Genomic DNA, 21,148 nt, shown 5'->3' on the forward strand with positions numbered 1-21,148 from the left:
CTTATGCATGACAATAGAATGCTCTTTGATTCATTGTACACAAATGGAGCAGAATTTTTCACTCCTCTGGTTGTACATGAAGCAGTCACACCATTCGAGCAATCATACATGTAACTAGGGTAATGATGTCCATCTGATTCCACCATCTTTCCAACCTCCCTGCCCCCTCCCCACTCCCCTTTGCCCCATCCAGAATCATTTAGCTTTGTTAGATGTCATATGTGTTGGCACACCTCGGGAGTTATAGGAACTGGGCTACAATTGGGATACATATGAAGGAATGGGTTCAATTTCTATGTTATGAGAAATAATTTTCAATTATTCCAGCATAGCATTTAGTCTTCACAGCACTGCGGTTTGTACAGATGTTCCTGCTTGCAAAACTCATTCATTAGTCAGAATTCTCTTTCATTCTCAAATCACAGGGAACCCAGCTCTGCTTAGGAAAAAAAAAAATAATTTAAGGGTCCAGGTATCCACTGGGCATCTGTCTTCAGGCATAGCTAGATCCAGATGCTTTAACAGTTCATCAGCACTGATCATTCATCTTGTCTATCTCTTGGCTCTGTTCTCTCCTCGTTGGCAATCTTAGGAAAACCTTCTCCAGTGGTAACCACTGGCAGCTCCAGACTAAAACTTCCTAACTCCAAGCCCCAGGGAAACACAGAGCTTCTCTCTTTCCTACAGTTCTGACATATCTCCCAGATCCGAAGCTCACTGGCTCTGACTGGGTTATATGCTTTGACCCTATCGCCGTGGCTAGGAAGAAAATCATTCAGATGAGGTCCTGGCCTGCAGGGACTGGGGGTGAGGTACTCAACGAAACATGTTACCCCCAAAGGGAACAATGGATGCTGGGCAGAAACAAAATGTGGAAGAACAGACTTCAGCTAAGCCAAGACTTGTGGGAACAAGTTGGCAAACTAATACTGAAACCACAGGGGACCTCAGAAAGTTAATATTGTCTTTAGCTTTGATAAGGTTGAGGCCTTTGTCATTTACATAGAGATAAACTTGTAAAGTTGGCAGAGCTTCAAGAATGTTCTACTTCCTTCTTCCAAAGCATCACCATATTCTAATCATGCTGACTTGAAACTGGAGAGATGTTCGTCTTTTTTATTTCCTTTAGTTTTTATTCCTCCCATATTGGGTTAGCCAACAAATCCCCTACTGACTCTTCATTTAAATTTTCTCCCCTGTGTATTTTCTTCTCTGTTCCCACTGACAACCACACCAAGTGCTGCAGGCTGATGTCCTGTCTGTCTCAAAACAAGACCATCCCTCTCCCAGTCTGGTCCACGTCCTGAAGGACTGATGAGTCAAATCCTGTGGCCAAGGGGTTGATGGACACTGATTGGCCAGGCCTGGGTCATGTGACCTCCCTGGAGTTGGTCAGGGGTGCCATCAACCCTTCCTGTTCCACTTGGACCAAGGGTGGGAGAAGGGAAGATGGCTTGAGGAAAATCGGGGCATTGATTGGAAAAGAAGGGGAAGTGGGTAAACATGTAGGAAAATACAAATGTTCTAGCAGTTAACCTCATCACTTCTGACTGGGAAGTATGCTGTGTCTGCAGATGAGAGCTCATGGGACTCACCAATCATATTTGCAAGCCGAAAGAGGTCACAGCAATTGTCACCACTCTGTCTTTATCCCTAGAAACAGGATTGCAAGCAAAATGCCTCAAAAGTTCCAGTTCCTTCTAATCCTTAGATTCATTGCTCCTTTTGCCCCAACCAAGGGAATGCATGGTTTAAGGGATCATTCCCGTTGCATGTGTGCAATACACAGAGAAACAGTAGTTGAAACAAGATATAAAAGTTCATTCTCTCTCCCACGAGAGTCTGGGCTGATATGAAGGCTCTGCCCCAGGAAGTCACAGGTGACCCAGGCTCCACACACGGTGCTACTGTCCCTGCAGCAGATGCTGCCTTAGTGTGCATGCCCCATGGTGCACATTTCCACATCCAATCCACAGGAAGTAAGGAGGCCTAGACAGGGAAGGATGACCCTTCCCTTTAACAGCACAATCTGGAAGTTGCATAAATTGCATCCACTCACATCCCATTGACCTCTGTCATGGCCACAGCTGGTGCAAAGGAGCCTGGGAAACATGGTCTTTGCTCTAGGCAGCTGTGCACCCAGCTGTGTGAGAAGAGATAACTGGAAGATAACCAGCAATCGTTGCAAAGAAGAAAGGGGGGGAAAAATCTTAATTTTTCCTTTTTTTTTTCAGGTTTATAAAAGATCCCAAAGGGACTACAAACACAGGAACGTTCTAACACTGTGGGGTAAAGAGTTGTGCCATCATGTCAGCCTACTACAGGAATAACAGCCTCAACGGCGACACAGAGCACCCTGACTATTCAAGGTCTCAAGGCCATACTCGAGAGCATTTAAAAACTCAGGATTATCCAGATTTCTCAGGTCCTTGGGACAATCCAGACTATCCCAGCACCAGGAGAAATCCATTCTCTGCAGGCTCCAGAACAAATCCAGACTATCCTTCGTCTTTAGCAGAACCAGATTATTTTGGATCTCCAAGTAAACCAGATTATCCTGGTGCCAGGAACAATCCCTATTCTGAAGATTCCAGAACAAGTCCAGACTATCACGGATCTCTGCCAGAACCAGATTATATTGAATCTCAGAGCCATCCATACCATCCAGGCTCCTCCAGAGAACCAGATTACCCTGGATCTCAAAGAAATCCTGAATTTGCAAGTTCCAGAAGTAGTGGAAACTACCCAGGTTCCAGGGTAAACCCAGGTTATTTGGGATCCCTGGCAAATCCTGACTACCCGGGAGCACAGGACAACTCTAACCATTCTGGCCCCAGAGCCAATTCCAACCATCCAGGCTCAAGATGGAATCAAGAACCTGCTGGTTCCAGAATCAATTCATATATAGACGACCCGGGAGAGCCTGATTATCCAGGTGCTGAGACTCAAACTAACTTTCCACACATTTGGGGGGAACCAGACTATCCCAGTGCTGAGGATTATCGGAATTCTCCAAACATTTTTGGGGAACCTGACTACCCAGGAGCCGAGAGTGTTCATGATTATGGCCTTTCTGAGACCCGGGAAATGACCAGGAGGTAAGTTCAAATATATCCCTTCATTGGTGGGACCGACTGCTAGATCAACAAGTCAATGGAGTTCCATTGATGTGGCTTTGATTAAGGATGGGTATTTGATTAAGGTTTCTATGGCCTGAAGTTGTGAAACTGTCAGACCTACCTGTCCATATCACCTGGGCCATCAACTGTAGGTCTGAGGCTCAAAGTCCTTACCTGAAGATGATCTTTGATCATCTCTTGCCTGGATCACCTCCTTACTCTCTACCTCTTCCTTTTCCCTGCAAGTCATTTAGTCATTTATCTCCATAGTTGGGTTTTTTTTTTCTTCTTGGTACCAGGGATTGAACCCAGGGGTGCTTAACTCCTTAGTCACATCCCCAGCCCTTTAAAAAATATTTTATTTAGAGACAGGGTCTCACTAAGTTGCTTATGACTTCACCAAGTTGCCTAGGGCCTCACTAAATTGCTGAGGTTGGCTTTGAATTTGGGATTCTCCTGCTTCAGCCTCCATAATTGCTGGGATTATAGGCATGTGCCATAGCACCTGGTTGTTATTTGGTTTTGAGACAGTGTCTTGCTAAATTGCCCTGGCTGGCCTCCAATTTGCACTCCTTCCACCTCAGTCACCCAAGTACCTGGATGACAGGTGTGTGCCACCACACCCAAATCTCTTTAAGGTCATTTAAAAACACCAAATCTAATTTTGCCTGGTTTTGATGCTGTAGATCTAAATTTTCTTTAAAGGATTTTGAACTCCTCTCAACTTTTGATTGTTGGCAAATTTTTCCAGATGCAGTTCTGGCACTGATAACATTTATTTGAGTGATTTGGTTCTGCCAAATTGAATTCTCCCTGGGTGAATTTTTTTTTTTTTTTTGATGTTCATTTTAACAACAGTGAACATCAAGCAACAAACTTTGGTCAGGTTTCTAAAAAAAAAAAATCTATAACAAATTTTATCCTCTGAAAATTTGTTTTATTTTTATTTATTTATTGTCCTGCAGGGGACGGAAGGAACCCAGGGCCTTGCACATGCTGGGCCAGTGCTCTGCCCCTGAGCTGCCCCCTCAGTCCCCATGTGAAATTTTAACTGATACTGTTTTTACCAGTGATATTTATGAAGTCACTAAAAGCGGTGGTTTACGTCTGTCTCTAGGATTTGGGTGTGCGGAGTCAAACGCCTTTAGGACGTAAATAGCAGGATTAGCTTGCCCAGGTCAAAATGTTCCCCTTAGTCTTCTTCCCGGCTGCCTGAGTCATCATTCTAAGATACACCTTTGATTCAGTCACTCCTCTGCTTTGCATAGTCCATGGGTCCCCATAGCCTGGGGGACGAAGGCCACACTTCTTATCTACTGAACCGTAGGAAGGAGGATACACTGTGCTAACAGAGGACTCTAGCCCTGGGCCAGCCTGATCGCTCATCTATTTCTCCTGTCCTTTTCCTGTCTGAACCCCACACTCCAGGTCTCTGGCTCTTGACCTTGGCTGATCCTTAGAATTATTATATATCACCCGGGGAACTTTAAATGTAATACAGATGCCCGAGCCCAACCTTCAGAGCTTCTGATTCAATTGTCTGGGATGGGGCTTGGGAAATGGTATAAAATCAACAATCTTTGCCACAGGTTAATTGATTTTTATAGCCTTCCCTTTATGTATTCAACAGTTTCTGGCCTCATGCCTTTATTTATGCTGTTTCTTATACTTGCAATGCCCTCCCCTGTGTGAGATATGAATTCATCTTTCCAGTCTCCTCTCAGATGTCTCTTTTCCATGAAGATTTCCCTCTAAAACTCCCAGCCAGAATTCCTCTCTCCTTCTTCTGAACTCCTTGGACCTGTCTCCTGATACTCACTAATTTCTGCTTGTATTATAATTACTCATTGCTGTCTCTAAGAAGCTGTGCCAGGTTGTGTTGGGAGTCTCTTGGGGGCAAATATCCCTGGTCTTTCTCTGGGTGCCCTCACTGCCCAGCCCATGCCTCACACCTTGTTGGCTTTCAGTTAGCATTTGTGGGATGGATGGATGGATGGATGAATGGATGGATGAGTGGATGAATGGATGGGTGGATGGATGAATAGATGGGTGGATGGATAGATGGATAGATGGGTGGATGGGTGGATGGATGGATGGATGGATGAGTGGATGGATGGATGGGTGTATGAATGGGTGGATGGATAGATGGATGGATGGGTGGATGGATGGATGGATAGATGGGTGGATGGGTGGATGGATGGATGGATGGATGGATGGATGGATGGATGGGTGGATGGATGGATGGATGGGTGGATGAGTGTATGAATGGGTGGATGGATAGATGGATGGATGGGTGGATGGATGGATGGATAGATGGGTGGATGGGTGGATGGATGGATGGATGGATGGATGGATGGGTGGATGGATGGATGGATAGATGGGTGGATGGGTGGATGGATGGGTGGATGGATGGGTGGATGGATGGGTGGATGAGTGGATGGGTGGATGGATGGATGGATGGATGGATGGGTGGATGAGTGTATGAATGGGTGGATGGATAGATGGATAAGTGGGTAAATGGATGAACAGATGAATGAGTAGATGAATAGATGAGTGGTATATGGATTGATAGGTAGATGAGTGAATGGATGGGTGGATGGCTGGATGGACGGACAGACGGACAGACGGACAGCTGTCCTCACCACACTACTGGATGGATGGTGACCCATATTTTGAGATTTTACAGTGCTCGGTAAAACATCTTCAACCCTGCCCTCATTCCATTGCAGGAGTAATGCCTCCTTGGGCGTCCTTAGGAGAGAGAGTGAAGATTACCCCGGAAGTTTTGAAATGATGTCCATGGAGATGACAGATCCCCGCGACCCATCTCTGCCCGGTGCTCCTGGAAAGGGCTATGGTAAGCACGTCTTAACAGGAGGATCGCACTCTGGGAAGGAAATAAAATCCAGGGGGCTCAGGAGGCTACCATTAAGCAGTCATAGCAATAGAAGAGTTGGCTCATCCCTCCTGCCTCAAACACTCTCCTTAGACGCAAGAGTCGGGAACTCTGTCCAGGGAAGCCACGCGTCATCAGTTACCAAAGTAGGCCAGGGAAGGCGTATGAAAAATGGAAGCCTGTTCACCCTGTGCCTACCCAAGGTGCTGAAGTTCAGTCTGGCCCTTGGTGGTTATGCAGGGAACAGGCTCAGCATGATGAGATCCTGAAGAGTTTTCAAAGAAAATAGGAAAAAAAAAACCCTATGAAACAGAAACACACACACAACAACAACTATGTAGAAAACCTCCTATAATTGTCCACTTTCTGTTGCTCTAGTAAAATATCTGATGCTGGGACCTTTATTTTTAAAAGAGGTTTACATATCTTTTACTTATTTATTTGTTTATTTTTGCAGTCCTAGGAATTTAACCCAAGATTCTCTACTACTGGGCTACACCCCCAGCCCTTATGGATTCCTTTACTTATTTTTACTCCATGGACACATGCTGCTGGCCCACGATGGGGTCACGTCCTGAGAAACCCTCATGAATGCATGAGGCTGCATACACCTGACCTAGGGAACACTCAGCCCAGCTACTCAGCAAACAGTACAGCGCTGTGGCCCTGGGATCGAAGGGGCTGATGGGAGCTACCTAGCACCTGGAATCACGCATCTTTTTTTTTTATTATTGGTTGTTCAAAACATTACAATGCTCTTGACATATCATATTTCATACATTATTATTATTTTTTTTTTTTGGAATCACGCATCTTATTCTATCCAGGAAAGTTTCAGTATTCTCCTCTCCTCCTCCTCCTCCTCCTCCTCCCTCTCCTCCTCCTCCTCCCTCTCCTCCTCCTCCTCCTCCTCCCTCTTCTCCTCCTCCTCCTCCTCCCGCCCCCCAGCTCTCCCCTCCCCCTCCCCTCCTCTTCTTCCCCCTCCTCCTCCTCCCCTCCTCCTCCTCTTCTTCTCCTTCCCTTTCTTTCCTCCTCCTCCTCCTCCTCCCCACCTCCATCTCCTCCTCCAACTCTTCCACCTCCTTCCGCCCCCCAGCTCCCCCCCCCTCCTCCTACCCCTCCTTCTCCTTCCCTCCTCCTTCCCTTTCTTTCCTCCTCCTCCATCTCCACCTCCTTCTCCTTTTCTTCTTCCCCCTCCTCCTCCTCCCCCTCTTCCTTCTCCTTTCCTCTTCCTCCTCCTTTCCTCCTCCTTCCCTTTCTTTCCTCCCCTCCTCCTCCTCCTTTGTGCTGAGGATGGAATCCAGGGCCTCACACAGGGCCAGGAGAGCACTCTACCACTGAGCTACATCCCCAGCCCTCAAAATTCAAAATTTGCATTACCGTATCTACCGCATGCAAAGCACTTTCCCACCCACATGGAATCCAAAGATCCAATAATGAGTCAGAGACCCTCTGTACTAATGGGAAGTACTGGTACACATTTGCATGGGAAATATCCATTTGGGAGCCCAAACCTCAGTTGTTCAGCTCAGGAATATTCCAGACCTTCGTGCCATTGCATTCTCAATAGAGGGCAGTAGTCACCCCAAGGAGAGAGGAGGGGCGGTTTGTTCTTGAAAAGACAGAGCAGAGGAAATATATTATTTTTATGTTTTGTTATTAAACCTATTATTTTTATTATTTCTTAAGGCTCCTACACACAGAGAATACGTAAATAGATACACAGGCTCCTGTGGTATTAAGTTTTCCTGGAGGAGGGGGGGCATTGAGGGGACTGACTACAAAGACTCCAGGGTGGGTGGATAATGGGGAAAGATCAGTAAACACTGCTGGCAGAAGGAGTGTGCTGAGCAGGTCTGAGGGTTTTCTCTGCCCTGAGACCCTGCTGAGCACTTGCCGTTCATTGACTTGCATGGCCACCACCCAGAGCCTGCCACTCTGCCTTGACTGATGGGAGTCACCCAGCCACCAATCCCACAGAGCCAAGAGTGGAATCCAGGCTCTCCAGCTCGAAGCCTGGCCCTTTGTTTGCCCTGCATTACTGTGGATACTGCGGGGTACGTGCAGATTTCTGACCACCTAGCTGTAGAGAACACTGGAAATTAAAAACTTAAAAAAAAAAAAAAAAGCCATCAAGTGTGGCTTCCTTCCCTGGACTTCTTTGTAGAACTAAAGTCGTAGCCCTGTAGCCCTTGACAATCACCTACTCATTCTTTTTTTTTTGTACTGGGAATTGAACTCCTTGGCGCTTAACCACCGAACCGCATCTCCAGCCCTTTTATTTTCTATTTTGCATGCCTATAATCCCAGTGGCTGGGGAGGCCAAGGCAGGAGGATCATGAGTTCAAAGCCAGCCTCAGCGAAAGTGAGGCACTAAGCAACTCAGTGAAACCCTGTCTCTAAAATAAAAATACAAAACGGGGCTGGGGATGTGACTCTGTGGCAGAGCAATACCGAGAATTGTAAAACATGAAAAAGAGGAGAAGGAAAAGGAGAAGAAGCCATATTCCCATATTTGTGTGTGTCTCCTCTAAGGTTCTAGGTGGTTTTCCTAGTGCCTGGCACAAACTAGATGTATGAGTAATGTTAACTAAATCAATCGAAGCAACTACATGAATTGTATCAGTTAGCACTCACCCTAGGAATGCTGTGTAACAAACAACCACCCAAACCAGACTCATACCATAAACATACAATAAATTTATTTCTCACTAACATCTGCAGGGTTGGCTGGGTTTGGGTTGCACTGGGTTGAGTTTGGCTGTGCTTAGCCCCAGGTCATGTGTTCTGATTAGACCTGGTGTCCTTCTTCTCGGACTGGTGAGCTACCCAGGGCATTTTCTTCCCATGGCATAAGTTGGATTTGCTTGAAGCAGCAAGCAGAAACTCCCAATGATTTTATAGCATTGGCTTAGAACTGCCATGTCACATCTGCTGTGCTATATTCATAAAAGAAAAATCCTATCACCAAGCCCAACATCAATGGAGGTGGCCCAGGTGGGGTGAGGCATAATATTTACTGAACAGCAATTAATTGACTACAATAGTTAATACATAATAAAATTTTATTATGTTCTAGGATTAATCACTTTATTTGTATTAGCTGGTTCAATTCCAACTACTTTATGTGAAAGTTATATTATTACCCCTACTTTAGAGATTAAGATGTTGAAGGTCAGAGATGTTAAGTAACATACCCAGTAACAAACAGCTGGTAAGGAACAGGACTGGGAATCATTCCCAAAACAAGAAGTTCCAGAACGTTCCGCAATGTAATTTTACACACTGTCCCCATCGACAGGTGATCTGTTTTCTCAATGGAGGAGGTTACCTTTAATGTTTATCATGGATCAAAAATAAATATTGAAATATGACACTGTCATGTACATGCTGAGATTGGACTGTGTCCCCGAGGAAGTACTCCACATTTTGTCCATTCGTGCGTCATCAGGAAGCTCTGCACCTGGAAGGAACCTTTGCCCTCACCTCCGCGAGCGTCTTTCAGACTCTTGAGTTGCAACTCATTACCAAGTTGCAAAAAGAGTTTTTTTTTTCAGTGAAATAGAATTGAAATAAAATTAGAAATCGACATAGAAAAGAATAGAATCGAGCAGGAACATGTCCGAATGCAGCTTAGGCCTTCAAAGCTCAGTTTTTTGAAACTTGTTTTTCAGTTATGTCAGTGTACGTGTCTCCCGGGTCCCAGGGTGACGATTCTTTTGATCCATGGTTTATAGTCACAAGAACACCATTGGTCCAGGCTGATTATGCTCCATCGTATTATTTATCTGGTTTTATACTATTTTCCACCTGAGTTCCCAGCCATGGGTCTGTAGGAACCTCCAAGACAAGGTCTCGGTGTTAGGGACCGTGACCAGCTAGGGCTCGCGCCTCATCACCACCTCGTGCTCAGGACCTTTGGTGGCCTGGGAATAACCTGCCGTGCCTTCCTCCTCTTCATTCCAGTGAACCCTGCGTATGTGGGCGAAGGTGGCCCTGTCGGTGCTTATGGAAACCCACCGCTGTCTGAAGGTGATTGGCACAAGTCACCTGAAGGTAAGAGTTAATGGGGCAGGACTGGAACATCAGCCCTGGGGAAGGAGACGGCTCAAGGCAACTTGGAGATCCAGCAATGGCCGTTCCTCGGCTGGAGGAGTAGGGGCAACGCTTGCTGAGTTGGCATAGTGCATTTCCCCCTCTCTCCCTCTCTGTACTGGGTTCTGGTTGAAGCCCAGGCCTTGCACATGCTAAGCGTGTGCCCCACCCCTGAGCAACACCCCCAGCCCTTGGTGGTGTCTTTAGACGTGTGGCCTTATCTCTTGTGGGTATCCAGGTGTCTGCATGAGGAATCTTCTGGTTGCACCCGACAGAAACCCAATTCCAAAGGGAGGTAGCCCAGAGGGAACATATTGGTTCACGTGGTGGGAAGGGCGTGGGGCCACTTAAAGAATCTCATGCAGCGCCTGACAGGTAAAGGGACTTTAGAGCTATCTGTTGGGTTAATCTGTCGAGGGAGTTACAGAGACCAGGGCCTCCGAATCTGAACGCAGGGCTCGGTGCCACCGGACTCACTCATTGCCCGTCCAGTGTTTGCCTCTGCTTGACCCAGCTTCTCTGTAAGCTTCAGCGTCAGGCCATGGGCCACACAGACCCCCTCAGCCCAGCTACCTCAGTAGAAGGCTTTCCTTCTCCCCGTCCGTTCATCCATGTGGATAGAGACTCTAACCAGTCCATGTGTCATAGGAGACGAGACTGGGTCACCTGTCTGTCCTGTGGCTATTGCCTGTGTTGGTGGGGACAAGGTGCACTGATCAAAAAAAAACATTTTTTTTTTTTTTTCTGAATGATCATCCATTTATGTGACGGTTGAGTTGGAATCAGGCTAGTGACAGATGGGAGTCTTTGAAGTCGGTTAGGAAAGCTGAGGATCGCTGTGAGGGGTCCCAAAGATCTAACTGGAGGCAAAGACCAAGTAACCGGCCTCAGAGGAGAAGAAAACAGGAATGCTGGCCCCAAAATGTTAAGTCTGTGAATCAGAAGGAGTAAATTAATGGGATCTTTCCATAATAATGCAAATTGAGGACTCCATGACTGTCTCTCCACTTTCAGCCCCATAGCCAATGGATAATCCTGAACTTCATCCTTCCAGAACCTTCTCAAGGGGGCATGTATCTTTCACAGTGGTTAGGTGTTGCTACCTGGGAGGGAAACCCATGTGGATATAAATAACAACCTCACTCTAGACTCACTGGAGCGCAGAATGGCTTTAACCATCGGTGAGAGGGAGGCCTTTGGCCTCCTGGAGACCGCTCTGTGGGGCCAGCATGAGGTTCAAGGTCTCCGGTAGAAGGACACTTAAAAGGCACAGGGAGCCAGGCATGGAGGCTCATGCATGTAATCCCAGTGGCTCAGGAGGCTGAGGCAGGAGGATTGTAAGTTCGAGGCCAGCCTCAGCAACTTAAAGAGGCCATAAGCAACTTAGAGAGACCCTGTCTCAAAATAAAACATAAAAAGGGCCGGGGATGTGGCTCAGTGGTTAAGCACCCCTGGGTTCAGTCCCGGAACTAAAAAACAAAAAGTAAATAAAGAAATAGAAGATGTGGCTTTCTTTGCTGTTTTTGCCTTGCATTGCTTCTGATTTTCAAACCTTGGGCAATTCATTGGTGGACAGCTTCATGACAGGGTTGTCACTGTGCCCCCAGAAGCCCCTGGCATGCAGTAGGCACTCATAGATATTTATTCACTTATTAAAGAAGAATGACGCAGTGGCATCTTGTAACAGGATGGGGCCAAGGTGAAGTGATCAAGAGCCCCTGCTTTGGGTTCAGACCCACTTAGGCATGACTCCTTGATGGTTTGTGAGCCCAGGTAAATTAACCCCGTTGAGCCTCTATTTTCTGGGGATGGTACTGGGGATTGAACTCAGGGACCCTCGACCCCTGAGCCCCATCCCCAGCCCTATTTTGTGTTTTATTTAGAGACAGGGTCTCACTGAGTTGCTTAGCACCTGGCTTTGGCTGAGGCTGGCTTTGAACTCACCATCCTCCTATCTCAGCCTCCCAAGGTGCTGGGATGACAGGTGAGCCTCTGTTTTCTCATCTCTAAAAGAGCATCACCAGTTATTACAGTTGTCAACTTCACAGGGTGATTGGGAATATGCAAGGATACGCTCTATTTAAAGTACTTGACCTGCAGAATCGGCAGGAATCATTACTGTCCATTATCCTCACTAGTGGGAGTTCCTGAGTTCTAGTCCAATCCTCCCATTTAAAGAGTGTGACGGGAAGGGGGGTCTCCGTTCCTCTCTCTGCGCCACCCTTCCTCCAGCTCTCCCATCAACAAGCTGACCTAGGTGATGTCTAAATCTGTCGCGTGGGAAGTGTGTTCAGGTGTCTGGCATTGAAATGGAACAATGGATTTAGCAATAAAGGGACTGATTTTTTCTCCTGTAACAAGAAGAGTAAAGGGAGAAAGTCCAAAGTATTTTTCCCCGTGATGTCTTCGAGGACTGAAACTCCCCAGTAGCTTTCTCCACCGTCTTTAGCAGGTGAATATTTAACCTCTTGTTAAATAACTCAGATGAGTGACCCCCAGGTACAAGAGGGGGGCATGGTGAAGGGCAGAAGCGAAGCCAGGTACACTACACCCTTTTAAAGAGCATTCCTGAGGTCACATGTCTGAAAGTCGGTCACTTGTCCACCCTTAGCCGCAAAGGGAGCTGGGAGAATCTCACGTCCACTCAGGAAATGTAATTCCCGCCCATAGGAGAAAAACGAATGGATACCGAGAAGCAGACAGACAGCTGTGTGCATCGTCAGAGGCAGTCAGGAGAGAATCATTGGAACAGTATTAACATATCTGGGTTTTATATAAATGTATAAAACTATAAGTTCTAGACCAAACAATTAAACTAAAAAAGAAAAAACAAGTTGCCTTTTTTTTTTTTTTTTGGAACTGGGGATTGAAGTCAGGGGCACTTAAACCACTGAGTCACATCCCCAGCCCATTTTGATATTTTATTTAGAGACTTTGCTAAGTTGCTGAGGCTGGCCTTGAAATGAGCGATCCTCCTGCCTCAGCCTCCTGAGCTGCTGTGATGACAGGTGTGTGCCACCACCGCTGGCTGTGAAAGTCGCTCTTTGATTATGAGATATCAAAAGAATGTCTGTCCTCTGTTTCTAGAATCCCATTGTCTCCAGTGAAGGATTCTGTTTCTAATTTCTTACCTAGCTACCAAGGTAGAATTCTCTGCAGGAGAACACATCTCCTTCTGAGGAGAGCCCCCTCGGAGGCCAGATGTGGGGAGTTCTCTTGTGACTTGTTGGGGGGTGGGGGGTGCTGGCTTCGGTGGTCTGGTCTTGGCTTTGGAAAAGCGTGAATGGAGCATCCCTTTGTGATGGCGGCCACTCTCTCCTGGCTGGGTCTGGGCCACGCTGGTGTGACCGCTGCGTGAGGTCTCTGGAGACCACACCTGGGTCGCAGGACCCAGCCAGCAGGAAGCGAGAGATGCTGTCGGGTGACTGGGTAAACGAAATCGTCGTCGAGGTAGAGAATGTGCCGTCTGGGGCCGAAAGCCGTCCGTCCTCCAATCAGATCTTTCCAGAAAGGACACGGGTGAAGCCCGGCTTCGGCAGGGTGTCATCGCCCCCCGACATCGAGAGGGTGGACTCGCAGGTGTTCAGACGTGGCAGTGACACGAAGCACCACCAGTTATTACAGTTGTCAACGGCGTTGAAGGAATCAATGTCTCAGACCCATCACAGCCCAGAAGGCCCGGGCATAGACACTCCTTGCGCTTCCCATGAAACCGCTCAAGGTATCATCTGCTGGGAAATTGCTGGGCAGGGAGCAGAGAAGCCTCCCGATCTCCTTTCTTCCTTCTCTTTCTTTTCTTTTTTTTTTTTATACCAGGGATGGAACCCAGAGCACTGAACCACTGAGCCACATCCCCAACCCTTTTAACTTTTTTGACACAGGGTCTCGCTAAGTTGCTGAGGCTGGCTTTGAACTTGCGATCCTCCTGCCTCAGCCTCCCAAGTTACTGGGATTTTAGGCATGTGCTGCTATCACACCTGGCCCCCCAATTTACATTTTTTTTTTTTTTTGGTACTGGGAATAGAACCCAGGGGTGCCTAACCACTGAGCCACATCCCCAGACCTTTAAAAATTTTTGTTTTTATTTAGACACAGGGGTCTTGCTAAGTTCCTGGCCTCAAACTGGCAATCCTCCTGCCTTTCAGCCTCCCAAGCTGCTGGGTTAATAGGCGTGTGCCGCCACGACTTCCCAATTCACTTTTAAGACATCAAATAATGTGCAAGGCTCAGAAGGTGAACTAAGGATGCGGGGAACCAAGACAGGGCTCACTCGGAGAACTCTCTATATCAGGTGCCCGGGGACACCTCCTTTGGGTTAGCTGTCAAGTTCAGTTTTATTTATTCCCCAGCCTCCCACCTTTGAGGCAGGCTTTTCCATGTGCTCCATGAGGAGACTGAGACTTCCAACGTTCAGTGACCTGGCACAGGTGGGTGGGCTACGTGCAGGTTTTCCCGATGGCCAAGCGTGAGTTTTTAACCCTCCCGCCATCCTGCTTTGGCCCATTCCTCCCGCCATGGTTCAGGGAACGAGGGCATGGTGCCTCTTACCGCCAAGTTCAGGGTGAAACTCCATCTTCGCGGAGAACTCCCGGCTTCTCTGCTCCTGAGGCCCGTGGAGATACGGCTCCAGGTGTGGAGTCTAGCAGCTCTCAGCAGATTTCTGGGAGGAGAAGGAAAAAACCCAATGACATCAAAGCATTTGGTGGATTTGGCCCCTTGTCTGAAGACAGGGGCACCTCACTGTCTCCCTGCATCTCTGTATTTCCCCTTTCCTCCATTCCTCTCTCTTCCTCTGGGCTTGTCCTTCCCGACACAGATGTCAGAGTGATTCAGTGACCCTCTGGGGGATCTCCCCTTCACCCCCACTATGTCATTGAAATAAAGGAGGTAGGTCCTCATGAGGAATTCCGGCTCAGTGACGTGACCAAGAAGCCAGTCTGCCTGCTCCCTGACCCGCTCAGTCATCTCCAGCACATCAGGGCCCCAGCAATGGTCCCAGACAGTGACATCCGGTGTCCCGTGCAGACAAGACTATCCAGAGTGGGAAGGGACGATCTGTCTTTTTTTTTCTAGAAGGGGGATCAAACCCAGCCTCTCCCATAGCTGTACCACTGAGCTACGCCCCCAGCCCTGTTTGGGGCTTCTTTGAATAGAAGGGAGAAACCCCTTTTCCAGAAACTTCTTAACTGCCTACCTCTTGGAGAACACTGGCCAACAATATGTCCCAAGCTTGTGATGGGTCCAGTTACCTGCAAGGGGGACAGGCCCTTTGGGATCAGCTTAGGATAACGGGGACCTGCCCACCGGCCCGGAGGTGGGCCCGTCCTGAGGGAGCTTGGGGACTTGCACAGGGGGTGGGCTAACAGTCGGGATTTCTGTTCACATATCGGGGATGACTTTGGGGGTAGGTGACCAGCCCTGTCCACCACGTTGATGGGAGATGGAAACCTGAGCTAGTGGAGAGGAGGAGGGGCTGGACGGGTCGATGAACGTAGTCAGGGGAAGAACTCACTTGGGCCTGGAGCTCACGGGCCCAAGGGGGTGTGTGGATGTTGAAGGGACAGAGATGGGCAGGCGGAGCGAGCAGCGGGATCCCGTTGGCGTCCCTGAATATTGTCTTTTTGTGACAGGAGGGAAGGGTTGAGTGGAGAGACAGCCCCCCATCATGGATTCCTTTGGCTCTGAGTCTGAACAGACTTATTGGTTTTCTGGTGGTTCTCGACTGTGGACTTGGGGGTCCTCGGGTCCCTGTTTTTCTCTTTCCTTGTGCTCTTTATAAGAACGTGATCTCACATCAGCAGCAGGTTTTAAAATGTTTACGACCCTGTGAAAGGAAAAAAAAAAAAAAAAAGGAAAGAAAGAAACGAATGTCCGTGTGTCTCCTTTGGCAGGACAAAAGTTAATAGCATCCCTGATCCCCATGACATCCAGGGACAGGATCAAGGCCATCAGGAACCAGCCCAGGACCATGGAAGAGAAGAGAAAGCTGAGGTAAGGACCGGAGGACTGTCCCTCTGTCCCCCATTTCCTGCAAACCTCAGAGGAGAGATCAGTCAACGCAGGAGAAGAGACAAATATTCCTTGTGGAACATTCCAGATAATCCAAGGAGGCCCGCCTCTCCCCAGGGTCTGCAGACCCACCCACTCCCTGGACTGGGGTGTGGGCGAGGGAAAGAGGCCTGGAGAGGAGGAAGTGCCTTCCAGGGGCCTGGCGGGGGGCACCCTGCACCAGCTCCATTCCCTCCCGGCAGCTGCCCTACAGGCAGCCCCCACCCAGCCGCAGCCCCTCCTGAAGGTGAGTTACCGTGGGTCTCTCACTGTCTCCTCCCATTCCCAACAGGAAAGTGGTTGACAAAGAGAAAAGCAAACAGGGTCCCCGTGCCCTGGAGGTGGCCTGCTGCGCCCGATGTCTGCACACCGTTTCTCTGGTGAGTCAGCCTGTTTTGGAATTGAATCTTTTTGTCTTTTTCTTCCCTTATTTCTTTTTCTTTTCTTTTTTTTTTCCCCCTTTGGTACTGGGGATTGAACTCAGGGGTACTCAGTCACTGAGCCCCACCCCCAGCCCTATTTTGTATTTTATTTAGAGATAGGGTCTCACTGAGTTGCTTAGCGCCTCGCTAAGTTTCTGAGGCTGGACTTGAACTTGCCATCCTCCTGTCTCAGCCTCCCTAGCCGCTGGGATGACAGGCGTGCACCACTGCTTAGAATTGAATCTTATGTTCTGATCAGCATATAAAGACAGACTGTGTGCATAGGGACATTTCCCTCCCATGTTACTTTTCTTCTCTTCCTTCCTTCCTTTTATTTCTCCTCCTCCTCCTCCTCCTCCTCCTCCTCCTCCTCCTCCTCCTCCTCCTCCTCCTCCCCCTCCCCCTCCTCCTCCTCCAGGGCCAGCTGCCCACTCAGCCCACACCCTGTCACTGAGCTCTGCCCCTCGCCCCTCCTCATCATTCCTTTCTCCTGGGTGCCTTTGAGCTCCTGTCTCCTAGACCAGCATGACCCACCCAATAGGCCATTGTCAGCTGCCATCACCCTCTGGGCTGGGGACACCACAGCTCACTCTGTCTCCCTGTTATCTGACTTTCCTTGTTCTTCCTCCCCCAAAGCCTCCCAGCCCCTAGCAATCACTCCTCTACGTTCAGAAAGAGTCATTCTCGCCCACATCCCGCGCATGCGGTGGAACTGGGGTTCCCCTGCGCGAGGCAGGCCGGCCGCGGAGTAAGAGCTGATCAAGAGAAAAGGGTGGAAAACCTCACAGTCCACGGGAAGTAATTTTTTCCAGTGAGGGCAGGCCGGCTCTTGGATCTTAAGGATGGAGCTTCCACATGGACACAGGGAGCAGTGGAGCCCACGCTTGCTTTGTTTATATGGGGGACATCAAAGGTTTCCCATGGAATGTTCTTTGCCAAATAAGGTAGGGGGTGGGTTGTCCAGTTCCCCTGGGTCACGCCCAACTCCAGAGGATGAGAGCTGACCCACTAGTGGGGGTGGGCAGAGATCTCATACCCTGGGGAGTCTGCACATGGGAATGCAGGGATTGTCCCCGGGGGGAGACCTAAGTCCCCCATGGCTTGGTAACGAGTAGAAGACTACTCAAGTAATTTTATGGATGGTACCCCACAATTTATGTTAGTCTCCACCTTTCTTTCTGTGTCTGGTTTATTTCACATGTCATAATGTCCTCCAGTTCCACCCCCAATTTTTTGTTTGTTTGTTTGCTGCAAATGACAGGACTCTAGTCTTCTTTATGGCTGAATAGTATTCCACTGGGCAGATACACATTTTATTTATTCATTCACCTGTCGATGGACTGCTGGGTTGGTTCTGTGTCATAGCTATTGTAAACAATGCTGCAGTAAACGTGGGTGTAATCAGTACACTATTTACATTGCAATAGTAAAACCAGCACAGCAAGAGGGTGAAAACAGGGAGGGGCAAGAGTGAGGAGAGAAGGATAGAGTCAGAGAGACGTCATTGCCCAGAGCCACTGGGAGCAAAGGTGGACATAGGGAAGGTCTAGGAGGACGCTGAGGTCATTGGCCCACTTGGCCACTGGGAGCATCATCTTCTTCAACCTGTAATCCCAGCAATTTGGGAGGCTGAGGCAGGAGGATTGCAAATTCAAGGCCAGCCTCAGCGAACCTGGGAAAGTCACAATAGCAGAACCTCAGAGATGAGTGAGGCTTAAGGAGATGAACTTTGTCAACATGCAGAGCATGGTATGGGGCCCTGTGGAAGGCTCTCGGGTCGGTGGCTGGTTGTGCGGTGAGGGGCCCTGCTCGGGGGATACCTGAGTGAACCCCAAGCCCCCTGCCCGGCACCCTTAACTCCAGGTCTACCGGAGATCCAAGAACAGCGTCTCCGAGCTCCTCAACACCACCAGCCTGTGGCAGAAGACGCTCAAGGTCATCGGAGGCAAGTTTGGAACCAGCGTCCTCTCCTATTTCAGCTTTCTGAGGTGGCTTTTGAAGTTCAACATTTTCTCCTTCATCGTGAACTTCAGCTTCCTGGTCATTCCCCAGCTGACCGTGGCCCAGAAGAACACGCTCCAGTTCACGGGGCTGGAGTTTTTTACGGGGGAGGTAAGTCCTGCGTTTCCTGGACCCCAAGTTCATGCCTGGCAAGCCCAGGCACACACCTGTAATCCCAGCAATTTGGGAGGCTGAGGCAGGAGGATTGCAAGTTCAAGGCCAGCCTCAGCAACCGCGATGCCCTACATAACTTAGACAGACCCTGTTTCAAAATAAAAAAGGCTGGAGATGGGGCTCAGTGGTTAAGCACCCCTGGGTTCAATCCCAGGTACCAAAAACAAACAAACAAACAAAAACCCTAAAAAGCATTTTCCTTTAATGCTAAGATAGAACCATTGTGTTAATTGATCCTTCATGTTTTCGTCACCATGTATATTTTGTGTATAAGAAGAATTCATTATTAGGAAACATTTCAAAGTCTACAAAAGAGTAAAGACTGGTACGGTAAATACTCCTTTACGTGCTAGATTTACAATTGTCATATTTGCTTTCTCTTATTGTTTGGGGAAGCATCTTATCAGGATATTTCACTCTGAAATTCCTCAACATGCATCTCTGAAAAATAAGGGCACAGGGCTGTCATAATCCCATCATCACGTTCAACAGAATTAAAGATGAACATTATCTAAAATCAAACCACATTCACATTTTTTTTCAGTTTTCCCCCAAATTAGGGGAAATTTCATAGTGTGCTCTGACCAGGATCCAAAGACCACACTGTATATCTCCCCCCCTCAGCCCCCGCTTAAATCTGTATGAATCTAGAACAATCTCCCAACCCCAGGGAGTCTTTTCTGGACATTGTCTTTATTATAGAAACTGTACCCGTTGTTCTATAGGCTCTGAAATCCTGCCTTCCAAGATTATTTGATCATTTCCTTGTGTTCTTTCCAACCGGTTTCTCATTTTCTGTAAACTGCAGCGTAGACCTAAAGGCTTAAATCATTTTCTGTTAAATACGTGTGGCCCTCGTATTCAGCAGCTGGCAGAGGTCTACAAGGCCAGTCTGTCCTGCTGCCTGTCTGTCTGTCTGTGAAACCAACACCTTCAGTGTGAGGTTCTGTTGGTTTGGAGACTCTTCTTCACTCTGGGAGCCTAGTGAGAAAACCTCCCTCTAGGTTCTCCGTGGACGCGGGAGCCCTTTTTCTGGCAAACCAGTCTATCTTCCAAGTCCCCGGGTTCCAAATCCTCGGATTTGATCAACTGCAGGTTGAAAGCATTAAAAAAAAAAAAAATTGCATCTGTTTTGAACACTGTATACACTGTTTTCTCCTCTTTAGTCCCTAAACCATATACTGTAACAACTATTTACACAGCCTAGACACTGTATCCAGTATGATGGGTGAGATCATTTAAAGCAGACGGGAAGATAGGGGCAGTTTATGTGCAAATACGATGCCATTTAATATACGAGACTTGAGCAGCTGCAGATTTGGGTGACCTTAAGTGTTCTGGAAGCTGGGGGGCGCACGCCTGTCATCCCAGCAGCTCAGGAGGCTGAGGCAAGAGGATCTTGAGTTCAAAGCCAGCCTCAGTGACTTAGAGAGGTCCTAAGCAACTCCGTGAGACGTATCTCTAAATTAAATGTTTTTTTTAAAGGGGTGGGGATGTGGCTCAGTGGTTAAGCACCTCTGGATTCAATTCCTAGTACCAGAGAGAGAGAGAGAGGGAGGAAGAGTCCTGCGAAGGATTCCCCTTTGATACCAATGGCTAAATTGATTGGCCCAAATTAACTGCAGATGAAGAGGTCAAGTCCGAGGACCATCGTCGTTGACCTCTGTCTCAAGACGCACCTGACCTGGATCTCTTCCTTGTCCCCGTCAGGGTTACTTCAGGGACACGGTGATGTACTACGGCTTCTACACCAATTCCACTATCCGGCACGGGGGCAGCAGGCTGGCCTACAACATGCAGCTGGCGTACCTCTTCACCATCGGGGCCTGCCTGGTCACCTGCTTCTTCAGCTTGCTCTTCAGGTACGGAGACGTCCACCTTTGCTGATGAGGCTGCCTGGAGATTCAGGCAAAATCCAAGACGCTCCAAAACATTAGCCCGGAGCCAGTTTCTCCGTGATGTTGGATCTCTTGGTCCTGGGATGTCAAATAGGAGCTGGACAGAGTTAGTTGTGGGCCTTTAAGGAAAACAAAGATGGGGTGACCCAGATGACTCGGACACGAGGACACGGGTGGACAGTGGTCAGAGATGCGTGGGAGACCACACAGGAAAAGGGTCCCAGCCGTGGGCACTGGCTGGTGGCCAGAGCAGGGCACCACAGACCGGGAGGCTTGAGAAGCAGCAGGAGTTTATTTTCTTTCTTTTTTTTTCTAAAAAAAGATTTATTTATTTCTGCTATCAAAGAACAGAATTATGACAGTGTAATTTAACAATCCTAATTGGCTTCATTTTACATTTTAAAATCAGGTAACACTTCATTCCATAAAACAGAATCAGTTTTCCTATGAGCCAAGCACTCGTCAAAAATAATTCGATGAGCTAACATCAGATTA

The 21,148-nt window shown here is 48.1% G+C and overlaps 2 protein-coding genes across 2 annotated transcripts in view; both read left to right on the plus strand.

The window, feature by feature from the left end:
• Positions 1-2,307: 2,307 nt before the first annotated feature.
• On the plus strand, positions 2,308-3,102 carry LOC144256903 (uncharacterized). The gene has a single exon (XM_077802684.1). It carries the CDS (start codon positions 2,308-2,310, stop codon positions 3,100-3,102), a length of 795 nt encoding a protein of 264 aa, XP_077658810.1.
• An 83-nt stretch (positions 3,103-3,185) lies between these two features.
• Positions 3,186-21,148, plus strand: part of LOC113192361 (transmembrane channel-like protein 5) — a 41,671-nt gene continuing 23,708 nt past the window's right edge. Inside the window, exons 1-7 of the mRNA XM_077802685.1 lie at positions 3,186-3,189; positions 5,806-5,976; positions 9,982-10,071; positions 16,002-16,101; positions 16,451-16,538; positions 18,444-18,692; positions 20,466-20,617. Of these exons, the coding sequence (XP_077658811.1) occupies positions 3,186-3,189; positions 5,806-5,976; positions 9,982-10,071; positions 16,002-16,101; positions 16,451-16,538; positions 18,444-18,692; positions 20,466-20,617 (854 nt within the window). The remainder of the gene's footprint in view (positions 3,190-5,805; positions 5,977-9,981; positions 10,072-16,001; positions 16,102-16,450; positions 16,539-18,443; positions 18,693-20,465; positions 20,618-21,148) is intronic.

Source organism: Urocitellus parryii, chromosome 9, assembly GCF_045843805.1.
Source record: "Urocitellus parryii isolate mUroPar1 chromosome 9, mUroPar1.hap1, whole genome shotgun sequence".
In the NCBI taxonomy this organism is placed as follows: domain Eukaryota; kingdom Metazoa; phylum Chordata; class Mammalia; order Rodentia; family Sciuridae; genus Urocitellus; species Urocitellus parryii.